The 22,988-nt window shown below is 41.7% G+C and overlaps 1 protein-coding gene across 6 annotated transcripts in view; it reads left to right on the top strand.

Annotated features, from left to right (window-relative positions):
- The window catches only part of LOC138513437 (tetraspanin-11-like), a 1,127,904-nt gene that overhangs the window by 256,003 nt on the left and 848,913 nt on the right, over positions 1-22,988 (top strand). For 5 of the 6 annotated variants that reach the window (XM_069628293.1, XM_069628291.1, XM_069628290.1 and 2 more), the window contains 2 exons: positions 14,600-14,697; positions 20,526-20,717. In XM_069628293.1, coding sequence (XP_069484394.1) covers positions 14,611-14,697; positions 20,526-20,717 — 279 coding nt within the window. In that variant the 5' untranslated portion in view covers positions 14,600-14,610. The remainder of the gene's footprint in view (positions 1-14,599; positions 14,698-20,525; positions 20,718-22,988) is intronic. The other variant, XM_069628292.1, reaches the window with a different exon arrangement.

Raw genomic sequence — 22,988 nt, 5'->3', positions numbered from 1 at the left:
CAAGTGCACTTTTATGCCGATGACCCCCACATCTTCCTTTCCTTCCTTTGATGATACCATCCATCAGCGCCTTTCTGACTGCCTTCTGGCGGTGATAAACTGGACGGCCTCTTGGTTCTTATGTCTCAACCCAAAAAAAAATAGAACATTTTTTCTGCTTCTCAATCTGTTATTTCACCAGCCTCTAATATTTTATTCTGCATTTTATCTTCAAAATCAAATCTCTACTATTTCACAGTCTTACTGCTTGTATCTTCACAATATCAGGAAAATCCATCTTTTAACTTTATTTTTTTATTTTAATATAATTTGTTACAGTTTATGAACTTTACACATTTGCAAGAAAAAATATATCTCACTTTCATATACTCATCTTAAAATATTTACATTATGACACTAACATTCATTGCACATGCATGCCTTAAAATCTAGATTCATAATAATTACTTATATTTTATATTTTAGTAAAATTTTGGGTCACAATCAACCAACCCTATAAAGTGCTAGGTTCATATTGTTACTCAGAGTTCAAACAAAGATTCCAAAAAGTTGTGGTTCTAGCCGATTCTACATCATGTACATATTCTCCCAAGTGATACATGTAGAGAGATCGTAGTTTTCAGCATTCTGTCAACACAAGCTTAGCTGTCTCAACAATGTTGGCTTTCCTACAGATCTGAGCGCTTCTTTTATCAACTGAGAGATTTAAAGCCAGGGCAATTACAGACAATAGTGTGAGATGGTGTATATGCAACAATGAACGGAATCTATGTATGTGCGGGACATAGCAATAAATAAGATTGCAGCTTTCTGTAATCGGATAGTGCCTTTTATGCTTAAATCCCCCATTTGTTTAGTGAACTTTGCAATTAAGGCCATTCATTAGCTGTTCTGCCATCCTCTTTCTTGAGGCAATATCGTCCACAGAACCCTCTTGCATTCTAACTTCAACTCCCAGGTACTTATAACAATTTACATTTTCGATAGCTTCATCCCCCAACAATCAATCTTGATCTCGCTATCTTACCACTTGCAAAATGCATTACCTGAGTTTTATCTCTATTAATAACCAGGTGATTTTCGTCAGCGTACTTCTACAATTCTCTGCCACATCTTAGTAGCCCGCAGAAAGGATGCTAAACATCACTAGGTTGTATGCCAATAATAAGCATAGAATTTATGATTGAGTGAAAGGCCTCTTTGTCCTTGCTCTCTCCGTCAATAAAACCATTAACCACCTTTGTTGTTCCTTGTATGTTTGATTACCAGCATACGCACTTTTCCCACTTCATTCTATTCCTAGTTACGCTGACAGACCTTTGTTTGGACTACAGTATTCTTCTGATATAACCACTTTTCTAATTCAGCTTCAGTGGCTCCATATTAGATTTAGATTTGAATGTATTGTCTTGAAATATGTACAAGCTCTGGCTCCTGATTATCTGGCTTCCTTAATTTCCCTCCATCACCCCTAGGGTTCGGTGCTCTTCATCATCATCCCAATTTCTTCTCTCTGTCCCTCGTCCTCCCTGAGCTTCTTCCTGGTTCTGTTCCTTTCAATTACTTGTCCCTAAATTATGGAACTCCCTTCCTCTCATCATTTGATCTTGCTCTTTTAAATGACATCGCTTGAATTCTGCCTTTCCTGATCATGTATTTTCCTGATTAATGGTTGTCTCATTTTTTCATCCTTCCTCGTGCATTAATTGTCATTTCTCATATATGTTTTGTTCGGTTTTATCCTGTACAGCACCTTGGATAAAGGCGCCTTATAAATACTATAAATAAACAGAGGGGTGAAAAGCAATTAACCACAACATTTTTTAAAAGGATAGGTCTTTGTTGAAAAAGGTGCACAAGTGAGGTAACTATCTCTAGGGCACAACATATATGAGGGGGCAGTTATGGGTCAATAGTATCTTCTTGGCAGTTTGACAGCATCAAACCAAGCTCCAAAATGTTGTGCAAGTGGATAAATCCCAGATCGATTGCAGCGAGTCGTGTTGGCCCAAGCAGTGAGCTGGCATCTAGTCTATCTGAATGTGTTGGCTCTTAGTGGTTAGAAAGTGGCATTCAAGCAATGGTTCAATGCTTGACACTCCAGCAGTTCGAGTTAAAGGTCAGCAATGGTTTGAAGCGGTGATCCTTGCTTTCCACTGTGCGGCTCTATGAAGCTGCGCTTCGAAATCAAACTGGGTTGAGTCGATCGGTAACTGCTGGTTCAAGTAAATAATCAACACTCCATCGGTTCAAGTCGAGTCTGGCGATGATTGATTGATTCAAGCCAAACAGGTGACAGGCTCTGCAAGGTCACAGTGTTGCATTGAGTTGGTTCGAAAGTGCATGAACAGTTGTTCAATGGTTCAGTTAGGTGCCAAAAGCAGCAGCAAGGGTTCCCTCTGGTTCAATGAATGCAAATGCGTTTAGACAGGTTCGGTGTGGCAGAACAGGCAGCCTTAGAAGTTCTGCTTATCCAGATGCTGTGAGACCCACTCCAGGTGCTCTAGGATAGGATGAATCCTTTCATGGTCTGCTCCCCAGCCTAGGGAGGTTTGGTGCAGAGCGACCTTTTCTGGTCCACAGAAGAGTCAGCCCCAATGCCCCCTGAAAGTGGGTAGTGAGCAGAGCTTGATTCTGCCTTTAACTGCTTCTTCACTTCATTGGTTGAGGTTTTTGGAAAGATCAACTCTCCCTTCCTGTCATTTGGCAGGGCCAGCCTGTCTGGGCAGAATATACATAATCCTCCCACAGCTGGGCTGAGCTCACAGGCTTGACACATGTGCTATCAATTTGATATGGCTGCAGTAATTGAGAGATACTGTCCACCTTCCCTTAAACTCTGGTATGGTGCAGGATTGTATTTAAAGTTTACAACTGCCACCAGGATAATAACTGTCATAGTTATGTGGTTTGGGGACAGGGGTGCATATCCTAAATGCAGCCTGTGATGAATCCTATGGATCCATAATACATAATGGATTTTCTCTGTTGTCCTTGAGCTATTTTTTGAGACGCAGTGATTTAAGCTGGTTGTCTCATAGCACTAGAATGCATGGCAGTGATGTAGGATTGACCTTGGCTTATGAATTTATTTCTCCATAGGTTCCTCTTCTGAACCCTCCTGCATTGGCGCTAAACAATGGGGTAAAGTATTAACCCTGTGGCAGAAATACGCTGATTAGTAACAAGTATCACCATACATTCTTCTTCTCCTCTGTCTTTCCCCTTCCCTTGTTTTAGAAGACTGTCCTGATGAAAGTGGTTACACCAAAAATACACCACTGAAACCGGTAGACAGTGGTTGTCACATGATGGAGAACTAAAATATTTTCTACCTCACCATGAACAACCCCATATATGTCTTTTTTATATATTATTTTATATATTCTGTGTTGTAGCCTCATGCCCTGCCTTATTATCTAACACTCTACTGGACAGGGCTATGTTGGTTACATGTTAGTGTGTATGTGTCTTCTCTGGAAAGCTGACCTATCCCTATTTCAGGGGAATCTGCTGCATTAAATAATCTATACCATAGCAGCATAACAGCATTGGTTCAAGCCTTGCTTTTCCCAAAAAAAGTTTTGATTTTTGTTCTTGATTTTAAATGTAAAGTCACCCTGGGAAGTTCTGTGCTGTCTATGGGATAGTAAAAGTAATATGTAACCACAATAGAGTGTCTGGACTAGTTATTCTTGTATATGTGATTTCAGTCCGAGGTCTATACTTTTACTTTTACACATGTTTGCCTCTATCCCCATAGGGGACTTATAGTGACCTAGGACATGCAGGAGTCTCACAACCTTGACGTTGTGACTTTTTTTCAAAAATGATTTCTCTTTGACTTCTTTAACTGTCCTCGTTTTTGTAAGCAGCACATCAGCGCTTCCTAAGGAAAGTGTTTCCCTATTTAGAGGGATTTATCGGGTACGTGTAGTGTCTCCCCCCTATCCTGCTGTCTTTCGAAATTGACCCTGCATCTTCTCGGCCACTATATATACTTCTTGTGTAGCCCTTCTGGCGTGTTTGTAATGGGATTCCCATACTGCCTTTATTAATAACATACAGTTGTGTGATGCCCTCCTTTATTATATTCCAGGTGACGATGGGCGGGATGTCATGCAGCGGAAAGTGTTAGTCTGCATTTCCGTGTAGTCCCATAGGACTCCATGGGAATGGGGACACAACAGCACCAGCACTGTTGTTTACAGTGCCAGAGCTTCAGTGAAAACCATGCCTGTAGGGGCCGGCATTCTCATAGTCTGGCGGTCTAGAAAGGGTGCGGTACATTGCTACCTGCACCCTTATTTCCGGACCGCAAGACTTGAAATTAGGCCCATTCTCCCTTTTCCAAAAAAGCCCCACAACGGCGTAAGTCAGTTAGTAGTTGATGCAAGTGTTGAACAGTGGTTCTAACATAAACAACTCATATTGATTTGTGACACTTGAAGGAGAAATGTGAAAACATGTTGAAGAAAAGTTATAATTCTTTCTGAACTCAAGTTTGAAGTAAACCTTTGTGGCAAAGACATGTGTTGTTACTACAAAGGAGAAGTGTGTACTTAATATCGGAGGAGTTGGAATAGTTTTTATTTCTTTTTTAAACCAAAAGTTTTGACAATTATCCTGATAAAGACATCTGTTGTTGCATATGGGAAGAAAACCAATGTGAGACAATTCTTATTCGAGGAGGAGTGTGAACTTGTGATTTCTGGAGATATTGAAGTAGTGGAAATGTATGCAAAACCTTGAAAACTTTATTTGAACTTTGCTTCAAAACAGATTTCCTTATTTTTCTTTGAATTGTGGAGAAAAGCCTTGTTCAGATCTGGGGAAGGGAAATAAGCCCAGGTTATGATAAGAGCCGTTGATTATATTGCAAAGCAGATCATATGGTCTATACTATAGATTAATTGAATTGCAAAATAAGTCCTTATTGCTTTATTTGTTGTATAAATGTGAGGGTCAGATATCCCTTTATTAGTGTTCCCTTTAGTTGATTTTAATCAGGGAAATCCTCGTCAAGGTAGGGATATTGAGGCGTGTTTCCAACCTTTTTATTTAATCAAATGGCTAAAGTGGAAAACACTTTACAAAGTTGCCCACCTCACTTTTCTGGCCCCTCACAAGCCTGTGTGCTGCTGTCACTGCAGCTGTCAGATAGGGGCCCCGGAACCTGCTTTTTGACACTAAAGAGCAGGTGCTGCAAATCAGGTATACTGATTCAGCAGAGCACATCTGTGCACTATGCTCTTGGCATGGCGCTTATGAAAGGGGAGGTGTGGTTAACAGATCACCCTCTCTGAGATGGAATTATCTACATCATTTTAATACAAATAAAAAAAAAACAGGGCGTATGCACCCCTGCCAGATGGCAATCCTTCATGTGCGGACAATAGTGTGGTCATCCGATATGGTAGACAACGTAGGGTTACTTTGCCTATCCAAATTGTGAGGGGAGTGCAGAGAATTATTGCTCCAGGCATTTTGGGATATGTTGACTGATGTTCTCAAAATAAATAGTCACAAAATATCAATATTATAATCTGCAGACAACAGTTTACTTGTAGCTAGGACTGCCACTTCCTACACAAACTTATTGGCATGTATACATTTTACATGGGGCTTGTCTATGAATCATAGGAAGTCAGCAGTCTTAATATTTGGCTAATAATCTATTGTAAGATGTTATAAAGTGCCTTCCAGGCCATGTGAGTTTCTATGAAAGTAGCTTAAATCGACTTCTTATTAGGTTACATCTTCATAAATTATAATGGTGAAGGACCCACTGCTGCCCACTGTCCAGGCTACGTCATTCCAACTGTGTATAACTGGGGGGTGTGGTAGCCGCTGGTTTTGAATTGGAACATATCTTTAATATTGTATGTTATAGTATTCTGATATAGCTAGATCGGTGTTCAAAGCAATCACCACAGACCCAACATGAGAGTGTTATTTTAGTGCTCACATGCAATGAGATGCTGAAGCTAGTTTGGAATAAATCACAATCCTGTTCCTAGTCTCGTAGGTATCAAAAAAGTACATGAGTTTAATTAAATTTTATAAAATAAAATGATATTAGAACAATTAAGGTAATACATATCATTGTAGCTATGCAAATGAAAGACAAAGACATTATGCATATACATGAGGACCCACATCAAAGCTGAACGTTGGTCTCAGAATTGTGTGACATAGATTATTTACATAGGAAGGACATAACTTTGCAATTGAAAGAACCATCCATTGAGTTCAAACAAATCAAAAGAAAATAATTGCAATACGGCTATTGAAGTGCATTGATGGAACTCAGTAACAGCAATTTTTCAAAAGCAATTGGAAAGAGAGAACAAAGCAGCAGAAAAACAATGTAGAAGTCTGATAATGAAGAATTTCCATCTAGTGGTAGTTCTAGAGAAAAAGGGAGTTCTAAGTACGGGGGATGTTCAGAGTCCAAGGCAACAATCAACTGGGTCGATGTCCTGTAAGGTGAATTAGGTATTTTTATGAAAAGAGACTAGTTTGGTAATGACCAATCCTTGGTCTACATCGGGAAAAAGTTTCCCAGATTTTAGCTGCCGGCAGGCTGGTGGTGGGGCCTGCTTCAGGGACGTTTCGGCTTCCAGGTATGGTGCCTTCTTCTGGGCCGCTGGATTTTGTCACCCTACACAATGTGAACATAAAAAAAGACAAAGTCTACTTAGTGTAGGTTTTGCCTATGGAATAGTATAGCAAGACATGTTGGGTCAGGAACAATAAAGAGACATTGACAAAACCAAAAGTTGTTTGTCTTTTTAAAAAAAGGTAGTTCCTCTGACCTTGTGCTTTTGGATCCGGACTGTGGTTGGAGAAGGGGAAGGATGTGCCTAAATTGCCTTTATTCGGGCTCCCCAGAAGAAGTACAACTGGTGTTCTTAATACACAATGCTTCAGATGGTATCCAAGGGGATTCTTTGCGTAGGTAAGCCGTGGTGCAAGCTGGGGATAAAGGAAATTAGCATTGACCGTTCCATACTGTTTGATGGTAAGTAAGACCTTGAGGATGATATAGTTCTTACCTCATCCGTTGTCCGCGTGGTCATCATTGGAGTGAACGACTGTGTGTCGGACTGGCGGAGGGCTTAACAAGTAAGGCCACTAGTATGGCTGGTGGCAAGTGTGTTCTGGTGATTATATACATTGCTAGCGATGAGTGCCTGCCCAGCATTTGCCAGTGTTGGGGAAAAATCAACTCATGGGCATGGAGGTCTCCCTAGTAGTAGTAAATACAAAAAAGGGGGTGCTTGGAGGTGCCGTAGAGAAACACAGTGATTAGACTGTGATCGTCTAAAATACAAAAGAGTAAGGTGTGCGCCAAAATTGAGTCTTGGTAGGCGCCTTTAAAGGTAGCATTATAAAAGGCATACCTGCAGCTGCAGCAACGCTGGTAAGAACATGAGCGATCTGGGTTTAGTGAGCTGTGACCGTGTGTTGCTGAGTACGATCCGCGCACCATCTCGGGGTTCCGAGAAGGAACAAAGGGCGCATGTGCAGAGGATCAGTGTTAGTTCAAATACATTGACAGAGGATGTCCAATGCATCGGGCTGCTTGAGTCTACAGCGCAGCCATAATGGTGCGCATGCGTAGAGGAATTGTGTAATCTGATGCCGTTGTTGTGGCAACACTCTTGTTGTCATGATGTTGGTGGAGGCCGAGGCCCTCAGAGCTGTAGAGGGCGGTGCTGGGCATGTCTGGAGAGAGGAAAGGAGAGTGTAAATCAAAGGTCAGTCTCCTTGTGCAGAAAAGGAGGGCATGGGGCCTAAGCTGCTATTGCAGGTAAAACAGTATATAGGCATGGCGAGTTAGCCAACATAATATGCCCAGTGTCACTGCTGCGCGGGATGGAGCGCTGAACAATTAAGCATACATCACCTCAGGCTGGAGGTATACCCATTACTGAAAATACACTAGTTGCAGCCCAGGCTGTCCTAGGGTGCTAAAGTGGGCACACATTGAATCGGAACACCAGACCTTGACCCGGCTTTATGTCGGGGGTGTTAGACTAGCTAGTGGGGTATCCTGGGGAAGGTGCCAGTGGATAAACTGGTGTGAGAGGCTTGCGTTATGTACATGGAGATCTGCATAGCGTGTTCAATTTACAGTCTAATGCCATGTTAGAAACCTTGCATATTTACTTGAGCCTGTGGGGTTGTGCAAATGAGCACCTGTGTTCTGTAGCCCATCTCAAGATGGCCATACCACTGTTAGCGGAGAGATGGAGTCATGCCATATTAATTATGATGCTAATTTTCAGAGGGGGAAGATTAATTAAGGCCAGATTCGATTGTGCGCAGCTTAAAGATCCACCATGCCTCTTTATAGTTGAGAGCATTCGTGATGTTGGAAGTGTTTTGTATTCTGTCTAGGACCCACCATTTCATCTGGTCTTGTGTGTGCTGAAATTCAAGATAATGGGTGACCATGGGTGCCGTAGCAGAGCGGCATCTTATTCTTGAGCGATGTTCTCCAATACGTTTATGCACAGGTCTGCTAGTCTGTCCTACATATCGAAGCCCACATGGGCATTCGATAGCGTAGATCATGTTTGGAGTTTTGCAATTTGTAAATTGTCATAGATGCCAATCTTTTCATGCAATCTGAAATGATTTCGTTTTGCTTGTATATCTGCAGGCCAAGCAGTTGCCACATGGATGGTGGCCTGTCATTTATCTCAAGTTCCATAGGCCCGTTCTGGTGGCTTTTTTGGGAAGACGGGCATGTGTTAGCCATTCACTGAGATTTTTCGATCTTTTGAGTGCCATCCTCGGTATCGGTTCATCAGGTAGATTTTGATGTACAAGTGGCCAGAATTGTTTGATAATTCTCTTAATTTTGTTCGTGTTTGGCCCAAAGGTGGTTACACTGGTGATACGGTCATTTGTAGTGTCTCTAATCCTGTGCTGCAGTAATGTTTCTCTGTGTATACATAGTACTCTTTTCCGTGTGTTTTTGAGCAGCTTCCTGGGATAGCCGCGAGCCGTAACTTTAGTCTCCAGATGTTCTGCATGATGTTGATATTGCTGGATTTCCGAACAGTTTCTGCGTACTCTCAAAAATTGGTCAAACGGTAAGTTGGTTTTTAGACTCTGTGGGTGGCTGCTTTTGAAATGGAGTAGTGTGTTTCTATCAGTTTCTTTTCTGTATAGAGTGCATAGGAGCTTGTCCTCCTTTGTGGTGAAAGTTAAATCCAGGAAGTTGATAGATGATTGGCTGCTGCACAAGGTGAATTGTATCTCCGCCGATTGCGTATTTACCCAGGTGTGAAAGGTTGACATTCCAACTGACAACCCTGGAATGCCTTGGGTAGAACGCCTGGGTCATTACATTCCACACACACATACCTTTCATGGCAACACACATCCTCTCATGCAAGATGCAACACCCTCCCTTGTTTCCACACTTTGCAACAAAGACACAACACACCACCTCTCATTCCACACAATCATTCAATACATCACACAACATATGCCGTTGGGCAAACATCCCCAACCTCTGGCACCACACAAGTGCCACAATAACATCTGCCTATTGGGATGAATCTGGCAATGTCCTCACTTCTTTCCCTAAGGAAGCCTTCCCCTATGTGGCCAGGGGATGGCAACTGCTACCTGATCCGGTGTCCATTCATTTTTTCGAATACAAAAGTTTTGAAAGGCAAACTTTCAAATCTTTTTTTTCTAAATGCCATTCTTTCGAATGACAATTTATTTGAAAAAAATTGGAAAAAAATTGGAAAGTTTGCTTTTCGAAACTTGGGTTAGGGTTGGGGCTTGGGTTAGGGGTGGGGGTGGGAGGGTGGCGTGGGGGTTGTGGGGGTTGGGGGGAACCCCCCAATATACACTAAAACCTTGAAACGTTACATGGAGCTGTCCAATACTGAAATTACAGCACTGGACAGCTCCATCTAACGTTTCAACGTTACCAAAAAAACCCACTCAAATGCTACTTTTAACATGTAAAAGTGCACTTCAATTGAAACCAATCCATGACTATTGTCGACGGATTGGTTTAGAAAGAAATGCACCTTGCATTTTAAACATAGCATGTTGCAGCTTTTGTTTTCGAAACTTTTGTCTCAAAACTTTTGTTATTCAAATCTTTTGATTCGAAACTACGACAATGAACCACCTGATCCTGAATCTTGGGCAGCTATATGAGGGAGGACCACCTGGGGGGAGATGAACTTTGGGTAGATGATAGGGTATCATTAGAGGAAACCACATACCCCCCTTTCCTTTCAGGGATGTTTGCTCTATTCCGCATGACTTAATGGCATATTGTTACACTTGTCCCCAACCTCTTGGTAGATCTCCTGTGGATACTCCCCAACATCCCACTAAAATACTATATTGACAACTGGGAGGAAGAAGAGGCGGGGAGCAGGGATGATCACTCCCAATGAATTTCAAAATCCACTTCCTCAACACCATTCAAGAATTTGTCCGCTTGCCACTGAGACAAGAAAGAACAGAGCAATGAAGATCACGAAGATTGGGTGACCAACCCAGTGGTCTAGTTGTTGGGAAATGTATAAACAGGCCAGGAAGTTTAAATGCATGCTCAACACAGCTGACAGGAAGAAGAAGAGGAGAGGGCTGCAGGCGCCAAGCTGGATCGCAACTCGGAACGGCGCAGAGCACCATGCTGAGGGGAACCGCTCTGTGGCAGATGGCGTGGAGGCAAACCCAAACCAGGAAAGGAGAAGCCCTGGTGAGGGGGATTTACTGCTTGAGGAATGAGAGCAGCGGGAACCGCACACCGTGAAGGGGAACACAGAGAGAGTGCAGCGCTTAATAGGGCACAAGCGGAGTCAACAAATTGAAGCAGACAGAAGCTTAAGAAATGCAGAAAGCAACCAGTAAATTCAGGAAAAAACGAGTGGGTTATATGCTGCTCTGTATGAGTAATATAGAGAAGAGGGAACCGAAGTGAGGGTAGGTCTGAAACAACTGGTAAGCCCAAAGAACACAATTGGGTTACCGGGTTGTTTAACAAAGTGTGTTGCTTTACGAAAACGAAACAAGAGACCAACAAGGAGACCATTAAAAAACAAAACGTAATTATAAAGTGGACTATGAACGAGTTATTGAACCCCGACCTTAAAGGAGAAAGCAAAGTAAAGTTACAGCTCGGACAAGGGGCAAAGGACCCCTTTGAGGAAAAGAAAATATTTAAAGAAGAGAACAGTATGAAACAAGGTTTCATGAACCAGTAATGGGCTAATGTTAAAGGGAAAGTGTTTTGTTTAATAAAGTCCTGACAGGAGAGTATACCAGGTGAAGTTAAGTGTGTGTGTGCATATTATGATGTAAAGAGAATCTCAAGGAAAATCCATGCCCTTAAGATTATGAACTATTCTAAATGTGTGAGAAAGATCTGGCAAGGAATACGTACTTCAAAAGGTGCAGACTATTGAAGGTGAAGAGAGCACCTGTGGAAGGGAGTTGTTTCCCTGAGAACTGTGAATACACCAAGGGGAGAGAGAGATCCTCTTGGATTCTGAAGAACTTGATTATTCTTTATTTTTGAAGTTGTTGTATTGGCACAAGGAATCTGGTGAATGTAGCCATTCCTTGGAACTGTGAATATTGTCCATTAGAAACCTTTTTGTTGTATTTTAACTTTTGTGTTGGATTTCTATACTGGAGCATTTTGAGGAATTGTCAACCAATTCAATGTATATAACCAACATATTCATTTGTAAGCAGTATGAGTCTTGCATTACTTAATTACTTTTCAACCTAAATATGTACCCTTTACACCTTGAAGTTAGTTTTAGCATGTGAGGGGCAGATGAGGATTACGGACACAGGATGGACTTTTTGTTTGGACATCTTGACAAAGGACAGACCTATTTGTTTTGGTAGGTAGGGAACATACCTCCCAGATGAGAGGCATATTCCAACCCCATTGGCTGTAATAAATGTTTGTAGCCACAAACATGTCTGCTCTGTGCCCGCTTCTCATTCCTGACTCCTCACACTATCTGTTGTATACATCTTTGACCTCGAGGCGCCACAGCAAAGGTTTTGCTATCCGATCCATAGATCAGGTACTACACAGGGACCACAATAAACATTTTTTGCATCCGATCCATACATCGGGTACCACACTGCACCACAATAAAGTCTTTGCTACCCGATCCACAACCTCTGGCACAGAATTGGTGCCATCCTAACATTTAGGTATCTGGTCCATAACACCTGGCATCACATGCACACCACCATATGCTTTTTCTATTTAGTCCATACTTCTGGCAACCCACCGGCACCACTGCACCAAATTGATACCTAGTCCAGAACATCTTCCACTTAATAGGTACCAGTGTCTCCTTAGACACCCACCCCATGACCCTTAGCAACTATTTGGCACCTCTATACCCTTAGCTATTCCCTACTTAACACAGGGCACCACATCGGCACCAATACATTTTTATCTCTCTGATCCATGCACCAGACACTACACAGGCACTACAATAAACATGTTCTGCCATCCAATTCATAACCTCTGGCACTGAATTGTCACCATCATAACATTTAAGTATCCGGTCCATAACATCTGGCACCAGACCTTTCACACAGGAGGCACAGCTATTGATAATGTTCAAACTTATGATTACTTGGGCATCTGTTTTTCCAGCAAACACAAATAAACACAATGATGGAAAAACAAGCCACAAAGATGGGCCAAGCTGTTGGCAGCTTTTTACATTAGTCACACTCTTGTGGATTCAAAATATTTGTGAATACTAACGGGCATGTTTGTTTTTATTTATTTATTTATTTACTCTGGTTCAGTGATAAAGCAACCTCTTGGACATCAACGAAATTGTTAACCAATTCAATGTATATAAGCAACATATTCATTTGTAAGTAGTATGAATCTTGCATTTTCTTAATTACTTTTTAACCTTTATATTTATCACTGCACTGCATTTTTGTTGACGTACTAATATCTGAAATACACTTATTTTCTTCCCTATGTCCATTAGTTCTCCGCTTTATCCAGTTGCATCCTCTTATGCTTGAATTCTCACTTCTCGAAACAGAAAGGGACCGTCAAGCCAAAGTCAGTAGGAATGTTGTGCAAAATATCTCTATGCATACCGTATAGAGTACTTAAGGCACTGGCATAGGCAACCCTCATAGAATTCATAAAGAATATGTAGAGGAACTGGTGCTATGGGTTTTCGCATGATAAGTCACCTGTTTTGTTTTGGTTAAATTAGTAGCGATGGGAAGAATACCTAACTCTGCCAAATCAACTGTACAGGATTTCCTTTAGAAAGACCCAAAAAGGGTTTCCATATAGCACCCTCTAACCAATCCAACCATTCTAGTTTATCCACAGTCCATTCTTCAGCACCATTCAAGATATAGTAGCTTTCATACTAAAATAGGACTCATAAATTAGGCTAAGCCCTCCATACTTGTAATTAAAAGCTCTTAGAGCAGCATTTTGTGGTTGAACTCTAATGTCTGTAGATTCTTGTTTTTTTCACTTAACTGATCTTCGACTATCACTCGAAGTATTTGAAGACTCTAAGGGGCTGATTCACAGAAGTGTTTTATAATGGAACAATCCCATGGGAAAACGTTCTGTGAATTAGGCCCTTAATATGTTTATTTGCCCCAAAGCCAGGAAACACCATTAGCTCAATCAAATGCTTTTTCTGCAAAGAAGTAATTCCAGCAGGTCTCTCCTCATTCACAAAGCAACTGAACAATTGTTCTGGATTACCCATGTTATACATGTCTCCTATTGCTGACCTTTCCTATGTCAGAAATTAAAGTGGGCTAAATGAAAGATACTACTTTGATTGTACATACGTATTTTCCGAGAAAAGGACACTTCTTGCCTTTTGCTATGCATTTCTTCAAAATTCAGGTATTTGGTTTGCAGATGAGACATTGCCAGAATCAGGAATTGCAACTTTGTACGCCTACGATTTTATTTGTATTCTGCTGCATGTGTTTGCCACTTGCAATGTATGCCATGTTGCCAAAGGAAAATGCTTGTGAATTACTCAGAGATGGGTATTTTCTGACAAGTGAAAATCGATTGTTCTTGCCTCATTTTAATATGAAAATCGGACTTTTGTGTGAATCGACCTGTTAGTGGTTGATGATTCAAAATCATGTATTAAGGTCTGAACATGAAAAAGGTATTCTGAGTTGGTGAACGAGTGCCTCACTACAATTAAGGCAGGCGTCCCCATTTACCAGGACTGCCAATTGCATCCCCAGTAAATCTTCAAGATTACCAATGCCAGTGTTAATCCACCCCCATTGGGGATTTGGAGCATCTACAACAGGTGGCATTTGCTCTGTTTTTAGAGGTCATTTAAAGGTAGCACCACCTGCTGAGCGTTGGAGGTTTTTCCTCCAAACGCTGTCTATCGATCGCGGTGCGCTGAAAGGCCTTCCACCTTTTCCACTGCTTCGCCACACTCGTATTGAGGAAACCAGGCTTGTGAGAAGTGCATTGAATTTGTTCTGTTTACTGCTTGAAAATGCCATAAACATTCTGCATTCCAAACAAGCTATACTTTTCTTGTAGGTGCCTCCACAATGACCCATTTGTACAAAGAGGAAGACGAGGACTACTCGATTATCTGCCTCAAATATTTACTTTTTATTTTTAATTTCCTCTTTTGGGTACGTATGCATTTTTTTTATATTGCACCTCATCTGCAAGTATTAGGAAAAATAGAATTTCGAATCTAAATGATTTTATTGCAAATCCATTCCATGACCTTTGCTATGCTCGTTTTGTTCGATCATTGAACTAAAAACAGGCTGGTGGTAACAGATTTCTTGCCACGTGTTAGCCCTTGCACAGCCTCAATTTGTTCCTAACCCTCTTCTCTGGGTAATCGGGGGTAAATCATGTGATCTCTGGATTTCTTTTACTATATTGCACTTTGGGATTTGTTAGGATTGAGGTTTTCCTAATGAAGAGCTGCGATCTTAATTACTAACTCGTTTACAGCTGGAAAGACAGTGGATTGCCCAATCGATTGCCTTCTATTTGCGTTTGCGGATGGGGCATGCTAGCATAATGATTAGCATTCTCAAAGTGGCAGAGCAACTATTAGTGTTCCACTTGTATATTACACGGCCTGCGCTAGCAGCCGTGTAGTTATGGTTAAGTTGCTAAATCTATAGGAAGAGCACTTTTTGGGCGGCTTATAACTTTGCTCCCATGGATGGATCCTCACCAAACTTTGCAACAAAAGTATATGGCCCCATCCGAATTATTTTGGCAAGTTCGGTAAGGTAACGTCAAATGGGGGCAAAGTTATAGGGGTGGGATTCAATTTTTTTTTTCCATAGATATAAAGGAAAAAAAATTGCTTGCGCCCACAGCCTAAACCGTTGGACGGATTTTCACTAGATTTGCATCAGGAGCGGCAACTTGGTCTGAAAGTGTGCTTTTGTAAATTTGGTGTAAATCTGTCCAGTACGTTTTTAAAAAATGACCAAAAAATAGGTTAAAAAAATTAGTGATATCTGGGTTCGGTCTGCGGACCCATTTCCCTGTTCGGTCGGACTTCATGTCACCCGATAGGCCAATCAGATGACTGTCCACGGACATCGAGCTCGTGGTAATATGGTCATAGGGTTCTGCAGGCTGCCATGGAAAGGGAAGAGGGGCTCTGTACAAAGCCCTGCCTTCTCTTTCCATGGTGGCCATCGCCCTGTAGGTGTCCTCCTGTAAGAATAACAATCTATTTGTTAGCAGCCCGGGTTAACGCTTTGAGAACCTGGGGCGCTAATGGCCTTTAGACCCCATTGCAGGATAATGGTCCCGAGCCATTGTTGTTTATTCATTTATAACGCGCCGAAACCAGCATGCATTAGGGTGCACACAGACACACTTTGCTTGGGCCGATAACTTGGGCTGCCGAGCTGTTTTCCCCCGTTCCGGTCTCTTGAACAGGGGATGAACATCACATTATTTCCAATAGCATAACACAAAATGCTAATGGAAATGTTGGAAAAATGTATTGAGTCTATGTACTTTACTGAGAAATGTAAAGTAGATGGAGTCTATAAGATTTTTTTTTGTTCTATTTTTTAACTGTGAAAGGTGGTTCCTAAAGGAACCTTTTTTTTGTTGTTTAAAAAAACAAAATGCTTGCAGCAGAGCTTAGAACATAAGGTGAGGAGGGTAATGAGGGAAGAGGCACCAAGCACTAATATGGAGGGGCAGGTGGACAGGGTAAGATGTTGCATGTGTGTTACTTCTAAGGTAGTGAGCAGTGTTTCTCATGCTCCTTGATTACAGCATCAAACACACGTCGAAATTGCTTCCCCCGCAGAGTGGTGTGTTGAAGTATATACCAAGGACTGTTGTCTTCCAAAGATATGGATCAACCACCTCTTTTATTGCTGGCAAGGTAGCGGGTGGTATTTTGTGTCCCACAGAAGTTGGTTGTGTGGTTACAATATTGGTTGAGGAAGATGATGGGGAGGAAGACAGCGTACTACTTGCTAAGAAAGGAACAATCTTTCTGAGAGCATTGCGGTAGTTGGATTTGGTGTGGCGGCGCATGGAGGTGGTCCCGTAGGAGTAATGTCCAGGTAGTCCGCGACTAAGTTGCACTCTGTACATTTCACTTTTGTAGCTGCTTTAGCCTTTTGTAAATTCCCAACAATGTTAAAGAACTGCCACACCCTTGATTGTCTCTGGGTGCTAGAGGTAGGCACTTCCTCTACCTCATCTTCTTGGTCCTCTTCATTATCTTTGGAAATATTGTGCTTTTTATGTTATGTGGGCCCTCCAGCTGGTGTTGGTGGTGGCTCTTGGGGAGGAGGGATGGCAATAGCTGATGCCATTTTTAAGATAAATAGCAGTTTTGCTACTATTCTTCCAAGTATGTGTTTTGTACTAGATTGTTAACAGATAATGAGTAAGAATAGATCTAGGAGCTGTGCAAGGATACATTTTGAGCTTGAAAGTTCCTAGATCAGTAGAAAATGCAGTTCCGAACTGTGCTCGACGCAAGGATCTGAACGCAAAGTGCAAACGGGTTCATGGACACGTCATCATGCCGTGCGCAAGCGCATGGTCACGTGGCACTGTCCGGAAGTTCCACAATGACGTCAGACGTTCGCAGACGTTGACGGAAGCAAAAACAGTGGACAAAGTATAGAAGTGTTAAAAATTACTCTAGAAGGTGGGAAATGGCAGAGTTTTAAGGTGAAACATTGTAGATTGGACAGAAACGTCACTATATTGGGGTAAGTATGATATTATTAAGTTGTAGGAAAATAGCATGCACTGGTAAAAACCCATGGAATTCTCTGAAAAAAATGTGTTAAAGGGACGTTCTGATTAAGTTGCTCAAATAAATCCTATGTTATTCAATGAAAAAACTTTGTTAAAGGGACAACGTAATGGTTAAGTTGCACTAATAAAAACCTATGAAATTCAATTAAAAACTTTGTTGAAGGGACACTATGGTTAAATTGCAATAATAAAAACCTATGGAACTCAATAAAATACATTGTTTAATGGGATGTTATGGTTACAATTAAAACCGAAAAAGCTCAGAAATTCACCAGTTTTGGTAAGCTAAGCAACCATAACTCACGCCACCATGGTGCACTGCTAAGACTAACACCCATGACATCAAAGATGACATCACAGTCCTTCTCCTTCATCAGTTAAATTTCTTCATCACAGTCCTATATCCTATTCCTCCATCATCTGTCCTTCCTCCATGTCCTTCACCTATGTCTTAGTCCTAGCCCAAAATTACAGTCCCTCTTCTTTTGTTCTTCATAACAGTGCTTGCCGATCATGACAGCCGTTTCTTCATCAGCCCTTCAACATAGTCTTTATCCTTTTGTCACAGTCCTTCTCATTATCAAAGTCATTCCTAAGAACATCTCCTTCATCCCAGTCTTCCTTATTCCTCCTGGCCCTTCACCTTTGTCATAGTCCTCCTTTATCACAGTCGTTCAACTTTTGTCACAGTCCCTGTCCTTCATCACAATCCTTCTATTTCATCACAGTCTTTCGTCACATTATTTCTCTTATCACGGCCATTCTCCATCATAGATCATTTATCACAGTCCTTCAACTTTGCCGGACTCCTTCTTCATCACAGTCCGTACCGTTTGTAAAAGTCCTTTTCCCTGATCAGCCTGTCTGAGGCACCGTTACTCAGTCAGCTACAGCAGTCTCCTTTCTTGCCCACTCTCTATCGCTTCCTCGATCTTTTCTTCTCTTCCCTCCTCATTATGTCCATCTTTCACCGTCTCATTTTTTCTGTTATTGCCCATCTTTCTCTGCTGTTCCCTTCCTCTCACAGGGCAATGTGCTTCCTGTCTAGTTGTAAATGGTGCAAGAGGAGGCAAAGAATATATTAAAGGCTTCATGGAGAGCTTGGAAGGGGCTGGATGCTGAAAGACAAAAAAGTGATGTATGAGAAATTCCCTGTTCCAATGAAACCAGCCTCAATCCCCTCAAAGTCTGCGTAGGGATCACTATTGTGGTATTTTCAAATGTTGCGGCCTTGCTTGGTTGCAGTGGTCAAGGCATGGGTTGAACCTACGCTCTGGTACTCGGCGTGAAGCTCACAGGCAAGGGTTGCGTAGAGTAGCTGCTTCAGGGTTCCTCTAGGTTAATGGTAATGTATGAAGGGTCCTCAGATGTTTCACAGCAAGAAATGGGCATGTTGCTTCCACCCATCAGCTCTTGCAAACATCAGTCAAAACGAGCATGTCTATCTCAGTGCTGATGCCCTCTTTGCAAGGTCATCTCTGGTACACGGGTGCAGGTCTTTGGCACAGCACAAAATTAAATTCTATTGTCATACAATAGTGTTGAAGCAGTGTATACCCACATACAGATGGTCTCCTATAACAATATGTCTGTAGTCTATCCTGGAGAGAACAGACATAGGTTTTGGCCCTGTAGTAAATGGATTGTTACACCATTCTGTTGAACATTGGTTATGGAATGAGTAAATGGGACTTGAAAGTGTGTTGTAACATGATTGATGCTGCCATGCAGAGATGAAAAGTATTTTGTGGGCCTTCATAGCCCTTCATAGCAGACTGTGTAAGATGCCCGCTTTGCTTCAGTTAGAGGTTTAAAATGTCAGAAGTGTTCAATCCGCCAACAGAGGCTAACCGTGCACCTAATAATAGTCTTGTGGTGCTCAGCTCTTCAAGATGCATGGTTTTTTAACTGTGCCACCCCTTTTTATGTGTCCAAGACAAATTCACTCCAAGTGGTTGAAGTGTACCAAAAAAAGTAGTGGAACTGTGATCTTGGCAGGGGACAGGGTAGGCGGGAGCAATGTGCAAATATAACAAGGTGTTGCATACAGGACATTGCAATAGTCCAAGCAACTACTAACTAAGGCTCCTATGATATGGCTTAATAGGTAATTTATAACGCGTTTAATATCCAGAGGTTTCTAAGCAAGGACCCGGGGTGTCGTCTTGCTTCCAAGGGGAGCACGTTGCCCCTGAGCTATCCCCCCGAGACTACCAGTTCACACTTGCGTAGGGACAGGAATGGACAAATCCCCCAAAAGCCACCTGATATTTAAAAATGATTCCTTGTGGAGGTTGTGGACCCTCAGCATTTTCCCAGAGATAATAACTTGCAAGTGTTCCAAAAACCAGATGAGATGCAAATAGAGTAGAGATTGCTTCTGAGTGTTTATCAGTACCACCGCATCTTCCCAAATCGCTTTAAGATAATAAAGTGAAGAGATATGCTTTAACTTCAAAAAGTAGCATTTTCCAGAACGGTGAATATGGCTGTAAAAAGTAGTGGAACTGTTAAAAGAAACAAATAAAAGTAGAGGAACTCTGTTGCCGCTCACTTCTATCATTGTACACACCTGTAAATGTAAAATGCACTGACAAATTAAAAAAAGGCTGAACAATGCTTGTTTTTAACCACTGCCTGCCATTGTGGGCCCCATAGAGCAAGGCCCGGGTACAACAAATGAGTTGCTGTACGGTTTAACTGTATCTCTTTACTCAGGGGGCGGGTTTTGACAGAGGCTACGTAAACCAATCCTTGCAGAGGATTGGTCAACGATGGGCCATGCCCTGGGATGATCCATGTGCATCCATCCATATGGGTGTGGCAATACGTACGATTTTTTAAATCTGAGATCTGCGTGTTAAGCGCCTAGATGCCTCCGGGCTTGGTGCGCTATACACATGACAAATAAATAAATAAAATGGTGTCGAGACGCGCAGGTGCAATGGCTGTTAGCATTAATACATGGGAATCAGGCAATTACAAATCTTGCTATATTTCGACAGAACCATATTTTTTTACAAGCCATGGGTTCTTTCAGCGTTCTCTCTCGGGTGTCTAAAGTGTGCGTCCTTATTAGCTGGCCATCAGGCAGGATATGCAGCCGTGTGTGCGCGCGCGTGCGTGCGTTTTAGCTCTTGCATAAGCTCATATATTGTCTCTAAGTTTAATACTCACGTATGTTTTTCAGATGGGCGGCGCAGCAGTGATGGCCGTCGGCATATGGACCATCCTGGAGAAGAGTGACTTCCTGAGTCTCCTTGCATCTAGTACCTTCATTGTGTCTGCCTTCATCTTGCTATTTGCTGGAGGCCTTGTCATGATCACAGGTTTTCTGGGATGTTGCGCTGTCATCCGCGAGCAAAGAAGCTGTCTTTCTACAGTATGTATTTGCGTTTCATTTTCACAGCAAAAGATGATGGCAAACATCGCCATTAATTGCCAGTGTTAAATCGGGGGTTATGAACTCGGACATTGAGAAGCGCAGTAATGTGTAAATCAGTAATGAGACTCCAGCCTGCTCAACACTCAAAGTTGCAGGAAGTCTCACAAGCAATTAAAAGTGACCTAAATTATATGAGGGGTGGCACGGAATTCTGAGAAGCTCATTGGGTCAAAACGCAGTATTATCTTCCAACACTTGTGTTTATATTGAAGAAGAGTTTTAAAGCCAGAAATATATGTCGTTCTCTAAGCATGTCTACTATCTTCTGTTCTTCGAATTACAGCTTAACATGAATCTGTCTCTCTGCGCCCTGATGCCTGCGGGCTGTCGACGCATTACAAACATATAAAATAAAATTTAAAAAAATAATGTCTGTGTGGAGCAGAAACTTTTCTCATCTCCCTTTTCTTCCCACCTCTTACAAAGTTCAACCTGGGCAGAGGGACATTAAATCTAATGACCCTCGGATCGTAAGTCACAGCAATGTTATCCTCCCATTCAAATTCAGAGGCTTGAATGAGTTTATATGGCTCAAGGTTACACAAACTTCATTGTTAGGTTTATGGGGTATGAAAAATGAAACACCAAGTCCATTACTTGTTCTGTACTTAATGATTCCAGCACACAACCATTTATCACGTACTATTTTTTGTCAAATATAACAGCCTGTGGTCATTCTTATGCTCCCAAAACGTTTCTTGATTTTATGCAAAGTAGCGATGAACCGTCATTGGTGATATTTGTCCCCATCCACTTTCTCTGGGGAGTGTTTCCAAAGAGTATAATGGCAAATTATTGATATGGATATACTAGGGTTTTGCTAATGTGCTTTGATCAAGTGTAACATACTTATGACTGCAATCTATAATGTAAGAAATCATGTGAAATGAATATTGTACAATTTCAAGAAGATGCAGTTTACAAAGTTAGTAAAATAAATGAACTGACTTTTCTTTTTAAATAGCTTCTTTTGCTGAGAATACATAGCCTTTTGTTTAAGAAAACGTTCTTTCCTCCTGTAAAGTGTCACCCTCTGATTAAAGGATCTGATCGCCTCATCTGTGCAAAGATAGATGAGTGGATTGAGCATAGATCATTATTTGTATTATTATTATCTATAGCCTTTATATCGATACAGGGTGGTACACCTCTTTGCAAAATACGACTTGGATCTATAGTGGGAACAAGCTGGGGAGGATATTAAAAGGATAATTAGACTATCCTCATTCTCTAATTCATCGAGGATATTCCCAAATTCGAGTTTGTTGCATATGCTGCAACTTTAGGATTAGCAAATGAAATCACAATGCAGTCGCCATGACATGATTTAGAGGTGTTACCCACCAAACCTAGCCTTCTGGCCATAAGGATGCCTTGTGGGTTGACACTAGGCCCTATTAGCCTGGTATTGATCCATTGTTGAACCTTGAGGCAGTAGACTCCTTGACACCTTCACAGGGGCTTCCTCAGCAGTAACTTCCACCAAAGGCAGCGCTGTAGGAGGCAGGTTGAGGGACCTTGTGGCACCCTAGCCTATTGTTATCACTTATATTGCTAACAGTCTGAGCAGTGTCTGGGGCAACTTTAAGCCCAGTGCTTATATCAGAAATCGCTCCCATTGGAGTACGGCTCTTGTCAATTTCAGTTGTTGACGGTGTAGGCTCACTTGTACAAGGTGGCGGTGTAAATAGCTTACCATCTGAAATGCCGGGGTGGGCCGGGTGCCTGTATCTCTGTCAGATTGTTTACACGTATTCAACATATTTGATGTTGCTCTTTTTTTACATCTCTTATTATCATCCATAATCAATAAAGAATTGATTGTTTTTAATTAGATAAAATCCAATTAATTGAATCTTCTGCTTCAAAAGCTATAGAATTACGTTCTTTTGATCTAGTAGCCACCGCATCAAAGTCAGAATTCCCTCCTTGGCCGTTTTGGCAGCACTCAATATTGCTATTCTCTGTATTGTTGAAACTCACCTGTAATGATGAAGAGGCTCTAGACCACCCTCCTTGGAGGTTGCAGCAGTAGACAATGGTGCTGGCTCTGCGTTATGATGGGATGGGATGGGATAAAAGGTCCTTGCTGCGGTTACAGTTTGTGTTTGGTAAGGACAACAGGCCAGAACCTGAGCCTCTGAAGGTTGTGGGTAAAAGTGAATGTGTTGATTGACCATCTGTCTCTAGACCTAGTAGAGATGGATG

This window comes from Ambystoma mexicanum, chromosome 12 (genome assembly GCF_040938575.1).
Source record: "Ambystoma mexicanum isolate Mex_15411 chromosome 12, UKY_AmexF1_1, whole genome shotgun sequence".
In the NCBI taxonomy this organism is placed as follows: Eukaryota; Metazoa; Chordata; class Amphibia; order Caudata; family Ambystomatidae; genus Ambystoma; species Ambystoma mexicanum.
This window is presented reverse-complemented; position numbering and strand designations above follow the sequence as displayed.